This window comes from Megalobrama amblycephala, linkage group LG15, assembly GCF_018812025.1.
Source record: "Megalobrama amblycephala isolate DHTTF-2021 linkage group LG15, ASM1881202v1, whole genome shotgun sequence".
NCBI lineage: Eukaryota > Metazoa > Chordata > Actinopteri > Cypriniformes > Xenocyprididae > Megalobrama > Megalobrama amblycephala.
The window spans coordinates 17,948,203-17,957,794 of NC_063058.1; the positions used below are offsets into that span (position 1 = coordinate 17,948,203).

The window sequence follows — 9,592 nt, forward strand, 5'->3', positions numbered from 1 at the left end:
TTTAACTGACAATGTTATCAAGATAGTGTTTTTAGCCTACCTTGTGTGTGTGTGCATACATAGGCATATATATATATATATATATATATATATATATATATATATATATATATATATATATATACACACACACACACACAAAGAATATTATATATATGGACAGAGACGAAATATTCGTGTGCTAGTGAACTCACAGGAAGTCTCAAAGATTTCATTCAGGGTTCAAAACGTCTGAGTAAACTCACTGGAGATGATAATAGTGAAAGATATCACGTTCATATTCATCACCCGTCTCTTTATGGACATTAAACTTTGGAAAACAAGACCAAAATTCAGTTAAATATATTAGCCATATTTTGAATACGCTGACAAATATTTGTCCTCTCGGGTCTTTCGTCCACGCGCAGTGGCACACGGCAGAGCCAATGATCTTCAAGCAAAAACACCACGTCACTTTCTGTTGTGGAAGCCTGCTGAAGTCGACCAAGATCGGTTTAAAAACAATAACTTGCCGGCGTCCCTGTAGAGATACATTATATTCAATCGCCAGGTAAGACATTTTTTAATGCGCTGTGTTTCGGAATGCCTTTATTTTTCTGTAAGTTTATTTGGGAATAACCGTTACTGTTGCAGTTTTAATGTGTTTTTGGCGAAAACCTCTTTACATGATAATTAACGTTAAAAGCTGAAATTCGACAGACGTTTATAAACTAACGTTAGCTATATCAGCATTGAATTATGAAGAAAACAGCTATACAACTTAATCATGACTGATAATAGGTAAAGTGCTGCTCCACAGACTGTTGTGTGTCATGTGGGTTGTTTGGGTCTGTAACAGATGGTCACGTTGTTTTAGAAGGATTGATAGATTTAATTTATATGTCATATGTCATTATATTTTGCTTATAGAAGTAAACAGTTGCAAACAGCTGACAGCTGATTTTCCACCGGTTTAAGGGAACAGCTGTGGTTGATGGTTGAAACTGGTCTCAAAGTAACAGAAAAAAAGAAGTGAAGCTGAGGGCAAAACCCCTTTTCTTTATAACTGCAGACCTCACAGGTAACGGCAGTCTCACTCCTGCTAGTACATTCAGTCTAAACCAATAAAATGAAACAGTATTTTCCCCCTTAAAATATAAAAAATAAAAACATGTTTAATTGAAGGTACATTCACATGAAATTATGACATATTAATGAATTCATAATAAAAAGTGGACCCCTTCTGGCGGCCGCCATGTTAAGATCACATTACTAGCCAGATACTAATCACTTCATTTTTATCATAAATGAATACATTTTACTCTTATAAAATATTAATCATGGGTGAGACAAATGCATGTTTCTACTCACTTTATTTTTTTTTTCATTATAATTTAATAAATTGGAATCATAATCAATCATGGTTGAAATTGATACAGTAATGGAAAACATTTACTTTTGCGTGGCACTGCATCATCTGGCAATATTAAATATCAGTATTATCAGCCATTTAAGCACAAACAAAAAATCCTGTAGTGCACATTTAAAGGTGCAATACGTAAGATTTTTGCAGTAAAATATCCAAAAACCACTAGGCCAGTGTTATATATTTTGTTCACTTGAGTACTTAAAATATCCCAAATGTTTCCAACTATTTGTAAATCTTGAGAAAATTGCAATTTTAACCAAGGCTCCGGGACGTGTGAGGAGTCGCGTGTCAACTGCGTCATACCTGCGTTATCCTCGGTTTCCGTTTTTATATGTAGAAAACATGGAAACACCAAAGACGCTTTAATATATTACATGTTTTAATAGACAAGGGAACAACTGTTTTGATATATTTATAGACAGAAAACAAATCATTGTTATATATCTCAACACGTTTAGTCTTATTGTTTAAATCAAATTTTCTTGATTTTTTGCAAGTAGCTTTTCCATGCCTCAGAGAAAAACACTATTTTGTGAAGTAGCTAACAAAGCATAATCAGATGCAGCTTTATTTTTAGTAACAGAAATACAGCATTTTCTCCATCATACAATACGTTTTAAAATGAACTGCATGCCATTTATCAACACAAGCCATCCAGCATTTAATATTATATTCTAAAATCGATCTATCTTACTGCAGTGTGCAACAGTGTCTCACAGCAGCCGCCGAGCGAACGCACAGAGTAACGTTATAACATCATTTTCAACACTCTCAAATGTATCTAATATGATAAACAGAGCTGTGTTACCTCATACTCATGACCGGAAAAGCGGCGCCGGCGACTGTGGCATAATAAAAGTTCTGCTGAGGCGTGTGTTGCGCAATCGCTCCTCGTTCAGCTCCCACAACACTCGGTCCCTGCTCTGCTTCATACTACAGTAACGTTAATAATCGCGTCCATGAACATGATTTCTTCCAGAGTCCTATCCCTATTCTTTTGCACCGTCCATTGAGATGGAGACCACATGTCTCAAGATTCCACACTCAAACTTGGCGTCATCAAGCTACGCCTTTGTTTTGAATAGGCCTCTAGCGACCTCTAGAGGACAGAATTCTTACATACTGCACCTTTAAGTTATTGACGATCCACTTGTTTATTCCTTTTCACCATTAGCACAGAGATCAGTGGTTGAATTACATCACAGCCATGCACACACTGACACTAAGGGACCTGATGTGGATATGGATGCTGTGTCTGTGGTGTGCATCATGTAACTGTGGACCAGATCCCAGGAAGCGGGAGGCTCTGATAAGGCTGGAGGCATCTAGACGGACTGGAGGCAACATAACATTGGATGAGAGAGAGAAACTGCTTGACTCAAAGCTTCAGAAAATGAAGCAGCATGATATGGAAACAGGACCGTTCCCACCGTCTATGCATTTCTTCAAGGCGAAGCGCTTCATCGATCAAAGTCCTGTTTTTAGTTTGATTCAAAGGATGCCCAAAGGTGCAGTAATCTAATGATGCAGAGATATTGTGTAGTTTGTGATTTGAATGTATAATAATCTGATAAACAAATCATATATATATATATATATATATATATATATATATATATATACATATATACACTACAGTTAAAATTTTGGAGTCACTAAGATGTTTTTTGAAAGAAATTAATACTTTCAGCAAGGATCAAAAGTGACAGTAAAGTCATTTATAATGTTACAAAGATTTCTATTTCAAATAATGCTGTTCTTTTGTATTATTCATCTAAGAATATTGAGGTTTTTTTTACAGTTTCCACAAAACATTTCAGCAGCACATCATTAATAATAATAATAATAAATGTTTCTTGAGCATCAAATCAGCATATTATAATGATTTCTGAAGGATCATGTGACACTGAAGACTGGAGTAATGATGACAAACATTCAGCTTTGCCATCAAATAAAAAATATTACATTTTAAAATTATTAAAATATAAAACCATTAAATCAATTCTAATAATATTTCACAATATTACTGCAGCCTTTTGGCTTCTTTTAAAAACATTAAGAACTTTTTAATGGTAGTAAATGGTATATAAATATAGGCTCCACATAGACTTAAGTATTTATCCGATTTATCATTTGTCCAGGTGCGGCCCTTCATGTTCATGACTTTGCTATGGTAGATGTGGATTGGCTAGTGAAGAACGTGACCTACAGGGAGAACTGCTACGTGTGCTTCACAGATGTGCAAACCGTGCAGTTTATCTTCTCTTCTGGAAAGCCTGCATCTCGTCCACACTGCTCCTCATGGACCCTGCTCAGATCCCTCAGGGAGAAGATTAAAAACAGCACCGATTTGGACAACAGGTAGAGCCTGAGAAAACTGCAGTGAATCTGAGGCTGTAGTTGAGGGATGTTTGTCTCAAATTTTCATTTGCTTCCACAGTTTCATTCGAAATCTCACACTCTTCACTGAGGACCCAGACCGAGACTATCCTAGCCAAGATATTGTGTGGAAGAGATTTGAGCAGGCGTTCTTGGTGGCCTACGGTCTGGTCACCTATGCACCTGTGTTCAAAGACTACCTCTATGAAGGTCTCAGACAGTTTTATGAGGACAACATCATGTTTGTGGAAATCAGGGCACTTCTGCCAGCGGTATGAATAAATTTACCCTTAAAAACGATACAAAATCCATTTAAAATGATGGAAGCTTGTTTCCGCCACAGAATAAAACAAACGTAATTGTGACATTTTATCTCACAATTCTGAATTTTTCTCTTAATTGCAAGTTTATATCTCAAAAATGTGACTTTTTTTTTTCCCTCAAAATTGCACATTTATATCTCACAATTGCAAACTCATAAATGCAAGTTTACATCTTGCACGAAGCTTGTTTCCGCCAGTGAATTAAAAAGGATTATTGCAACTTTTTTTCTCACAGTTGTGTTTATATATCACAATTCTGACTTTTTTCTCAGAATTGCAGGTTTATATTTCACAATTCTGACTTTATATCTCGCAATTCTTACTTTATATCTCGCAATTCTGACTTTATATCTCGCAATTCTGACTTTACATCTCGCAATTCTGACTTTATAACTCGCAATTCTGACTTTACATCTCGCAATTCTGACTTTACATCTCGCAATTCTGACTTTACATCTCGCAATTCTGACTTTATATCTCGCAATTCTTACTTTATAACTCGCAATTCTGACTTTATATCTCGCAATTCTGACTTTACAACTCGCAATTCTTACTTTACATCTCGCAATTCTGACTTTACAACTCGCAATTCTGACTTTACATCTCGCAATTCTGACTTTATATCTCGCAATTCTTACTTTATATCTCGCAATTCTTACTTTATAACTCGCAATTCTGACTTTATATCTCGCAATTCTGACTTTATATCTCGCAATTCTGACTTTACAACTCGCAATTCTTACTTTACATCTCGCAATTCTGACTTTACAACTCGCAATTCTTACTTTACATCTCGCAATTCTGACTTTACATCTCGCAATTCTTACTTTACATCTCGCAATTCTGACTTTACATCTCGCAATTCTGACTTTATATCTCGCAATTCTGACTTTACAACTCGCAATTCTTTACATCTCGCAATTCTGACTTTACATCTCGCAATTCTGACTTTATATCTCGCAATTCTGACTTTACAACTCGCAATTCTTTACATCTCGCAATTCTGACTTTACATCTCGCAATTCTGACTTTATATCTCGCAATTCTGACTTTACAACTCGCAATTCTTACTTTACATCTCGCAATTCTGACTTTACATCTCGCAATTCTGACTTTACAACTCGCAATTCTTACTTTACATCTCGCAATTCTGACTTTACAACTCGCAATTCTTACTTTACATCTCGCAATTCTGACTTTACATCTCGCAATTCTTACTTTACATCTCGCAATTCTGACTTTACAACTCGCAATTCTGACTTTACAACTCGCAATTCTTACTTTACATCTCGCAATTCTGACTTTACATCTCGCAATTCTGACTTTATAACTCGCAATTCTGACTTTATATCTCGCAATTCTGACTTTACAACTCGCAATTCTGACTTTACATCTCGCAATTCTGACTTTACATCTCGCAATTCTGACTTTATATCTCGCAATTCTTACTTCATAACTCGCAATTCCGACTTTATATCTCGCAATTTCGACTTTATATCTCGCAATTCCGACTTTATATCTCGCAATTCTTACTTTATAACTCGCAATTCCGACTTTATAACTCGCAATTCCGACTTTATATCTCGCAATTCCGACTTTATATCTCGCAATTCCGACTTTATATCTCGCAATTCCGACTTTATATCTCGCAATTCTGACTTTATATCTCGCAATTCTGACTTTATATCTCGCAATTCTGACTTTATATCTCGCAATTCTGACTTTATAACTCGCAATTCTTACTTTACATCTCGCAATTCTGACTTTACAACTCGCAATTCTGACTTTACATCTCGCAATTCTGACTTTACATCTCGCAATTCTGACTTTACATCTCGCAATTCTTACTTTATATCTCGCAATTCTTACTTTATAACTTGCAATTCTTACTTTATAACTTGCAATTCCGACTTTATATCTTGCAATTCCGACTTTATATCTCGCAATTCTGACTTTATAACTCCCAATTGCATGTTATAAAGTCAGAATTGCGATATAAACCCACAATTGCTGGAAAAAAAGTCACAATTGTGAGATAAAATATCGAAATTACCTTTTTTATTCAGTGGCAGAAACAAGCTGCCATACTTTTTTCCTCAGAATTGCGAGTTATAATTCTATTTTGTTTTGTGGTTTCCGACACAGAATAAAAAAATAAAAAGGTCATTGATTCTTTCTCTGCATTGCGAGTTTATCTCTCACAATTCAGACTTTTCTTCTCAGAATTGCGAGTTTATATCTCACAGTTATGACTTTTTTCTCAAATTGTGAGATATAAACTCAAACTTTTTTTATTTTTTTTTATTCCATGATGGAAATAAGCTTCCATATGAAATAGAATGTACAATAAATAGAAATTAATATGTGCTCATGTTTATTTGAAAATATCAAGACATATGAACTTGATGGCAGACTGAATGATAAGGACTGGAGTATGCGGGCCTGCCAGGAAGTTGTGAGAAGATTTACAGCACACTACCCAGACTTCTTAGGGGCTCGGGTTATTTTTACCGTCCACAGGTAAGATAAACATTGAACTAGTTCAAATATTTGTCTTATTCAAGAAGATTTGAATGAATAGAAATCATTTCCTTTTGCTCTTAGGGGAATAAATGCAACTGAGGCAGTGAAGGCAGTAGAGGAAGCAATGACACTACAAAGGAACTTTCCAGATATCATGGCAGGTTTTGACTTTGTGAGTATTTGATGGTTCGGTGATGAGCATGTTGCTGAAATACACAATACGTGAATAAACTTTAGAATTTTTATAACTCCAGGTAGGACAAGAAGACCTTGGAAGACCTTTGTGGTACTTCAAGGACGCTTTGAGTCTACCTGAAGACAGGGGTGTTAACCTGCCCTACTTTTTCCACGCAGGAGAGACAGGTTTCCTTTGACATCTTTGTTCTTTCATCTGGTACAAAGCAGTGTAACTCAAAGTCGTCCTTTAGGCTCAAAAAGATTGAGTGCTTGTTCTTTTTTCTCGGTTGCTATAGTAACTTTATTCACTTTTCCCACACAGATTCACAGGGAACAGATGTTGATCAGAACCTCATGGATGCTCTCCTATTCAACACCACACGTATCGGTCATGGCTTTGCCTTGGCACGTCACCCTGTAGTTAAAGAGATGTCTAAAAAGATGGGCGTACCAATTGAAATCTGCCCCATCTCAAATCAGGTACATCATCATCACTCATTATGCCTTTAAAGTCAAAACTGACCCTATGTACTTCCTTAATGCATGTTCCTGGTTTTATTCTTGAAGTGTTAATCAGTAGCCAAAGAGCTATTTAGGTAGCTACAGTCAAACCAAAAATTATTCAGACATTTTTGATATATTTTTACTAGTGGGCGCAAGACACTATAGTTCATTTATGTAAGTGAGGATAGCAAAATAAAGTAAACTGTGACATATTATACTCAATAATTCGTCATACAGTGGACTACCAGTAAAATTGATAAAAATTTGGAACCAAAAATTATTCAGACACTATGACCTGACCTTGTTTTCTTAAGTGTTATCTGACATAATTAAGATAAATTTTTTCTGACACAGTTTAACTCTGAGATCTTGTCATATTTTATTACCATTGTTTTAAACTATAGTGAATAAACTGTAATAATGAATGAAATGTTCAAGGTGTCTGAATAAATTTTGGTTTGACAGTATATTCCTATTTATATTTAGGTAAAATCACAATTCTGATGAATATCCATGTCTTTTTGTTATAATTATAAACATGCTACAATCACAACATGTGAAACAGTTAATAAATGAGAGAAATAGTAAAGAAAATATCAATATAATAAATATGTAATAATAATAATAATAATATAGAACATATTATAAATGTATGTATTATGTTATATTAATATATATATTAATATGTAAATATTCTACAAATTTATTTTTTTCAAGGTTATGTTATGTTTAAGGTCTGTTTTTTTAATGAAATTTACTATTTGAAATTGATATACACTATTGTTCAAAAGTTTGAGGTCTGAAAGATTTTTAAAATATTTTTTAAATAAGTCTCTTATGTTCACCAAAGCTTCATTTATTTGATAAAAGTACAGTAAAAACAGTAATATTGTGAAATATTACAATTTTTAAAAAAAATTATTACTGTGGTGATCCCTTAGAAATCATTCTAATATGCCGATCTGATGCTCAAGTAACATTTCTTATTATTATATCAATGTTGAAAACCAATGATCATGACCAAAATCAATGCTTATTATTTTTGTGGAAACTGATGCATTTTTCCCAGGGACACCTGATGAATAGAAAGTTCAAAAGAACAGCATTTATTTGAAATAGAAAACTTTTATAACATCATAAATGTCTTTACCGTCACTCTTCATCGATTTAATGTGTCCTGCTGAGAAAATGTATTGATTTCTTTCAAAAACAAAAATAAAAAAATCTTACTGTTTCCAATCTGTAGGTTATCTTGCTGTTTTGGTACATATGTTCATCTTTCCACTATGCTCCTCTTTCAGTCTTTGCTATATTTATGTTTCATTGCAGCTTATTTGAAAATACTAATAATGCTGTGACTCTTTGTCAGGTGTTGAAACTGGTCTCAGACTTGCGGGACCACCCGGCGACAGTGCTGATGGCTGAGGGTCATCCTGTAGTGATAAGCTCAGATGATCCAGCTCTCTTTGGTGCCACTGGCCTTTCACACGATTTCTATGAAGCCTTCATGGGCTTTGGAGGAATGAGCTTTAATTTAGGCACATTGAAAGAGCTGGTCATAAACTCCCTCAGGTAACACATAACTACAAGTGGCATATTTTAGGATTTTTAGGATGAGTTTTTGAGTTTATATGCCATTTATTTGTAACTTATTTGACCTCTCGCTCTTCATTTCTAGGTACAGCTCTTTGCCAAGTCAAAGAAAGAAAAAGGCTATTGAGGTTTTGCTGGTAAAATGGGACAAGTTTGTCTTGGAAAGTTTACTTTGACAGGTAGTCTCTAAACCAGGACAATTGTAAAGGCATTGTTTACAGGATGTTTTCCCCTTTTGTTTATCATATTGGTGAACATACTGGGGTGTGAACTTACACTGTTACTTCATGTGAAGAACTTAATGTAATATCTTGAACTGACCTGTGCTGCCATCTGGTGCAGAACCTGTGTACTGATCGTCTGTACTTCCACTGAAACAAAATGGAGGACTCTTTTGTAAATACTAATTGTGATTTAAACTTTACATGACAGCAGCATATAGGTGTTTACAGTGTCGAACACTCTCAAGACACCTGATAAACCATCAAACTTGTGATTTATAATGTCAGTTCTTTTTAATGGAAAAAAAAAGGTAAATATTAAAGGTTTGAAGAGGATATTTTTACTTTAATGACCTCGGTAGGTTGTTTTAAGTTACCTGATTTCAGTTGTTTATGAATATGTAACTTGTTTTGTTTATAACATGAATGTTTAAATAAAAAAAACTACTGTGACAACTCCATAT

The 9,592-nt window shown here is 34.6% G+C and overlaps 1 protein-coding gene across 4 annotated transcripts; it reads left to right on the forward strand.

Moving 5' to 3' along the window:
* Window positions 1-405: 405 nt before the first annotated feature.
* Window positions 406-9,589, forward strand: ada2a (adenosine deaminase 2a). 4 transcript variants are annotated; one of them, XM_048158920.1, is made up of 11 exons: window positions 424-550; window positions 910-1,060; window positions 2,583-2,916; window positions 3,550-3,769; window positions 3,849-4,059; window positions 6,503-6,630; window positions 6,715-6,805; window positions 6,888-6,996; window positions 7,133-7,290; window positions 8,684-8,886; window positions 8,993-9,589. In XM_048158920.1, exons 3-11 carry the CDS (start codon window positions 2,616-2,618, stop codon window positions 9,081-9,083), a joined length of 1,512 nt encoding a protein of 503 aa, XP_048014877.1. In that variant the 5' UTR covers window positions 424-550; window positions 910-1,060; window positions 2,583-2,615; the 3' UTR covers window positions 9,084-9,589. The 4 variants fall into 4 exon arrangements, with proteins under 4 accessions (XP_048014874.1, XP_048014875.1, XP_048014877.1 ...); XM_048158919.1 differs by having other exon boundaries at window positions 468-550; window positions 958-1,060; XM_048158917.1 differs by lacking the exon at window positions 910-1,060 and having other exon boundaries at window positions 406-550; window positions 2,588-2,916.
* The last annotated feature ends 3 nt before the right edge of the window (window positions 9,590-9,592 follow it).

Coding starts and splice junctions, on each gene's coding strand:
- ada2a (XM_048158917.1), top strand. CDS start 426: ATGATCTTCAAGCAAAAACACCACGTCACTTTCTGTTGTGGAAGCCTG. Junction 4,060..6,502: donor TCAGGGCACTTCTGCCAGCG/GTATGAATAAAT, acceptor GAAAATATCAAG/ACATATGAACTTGATGGCAG. Junction 6,631..6,714: donor GTTATTTTTACCGTCCACAG/GTAAGATAAACA, acceptor TTTTGCTCTTAG/GGGAATAAATGCAACTGAGG.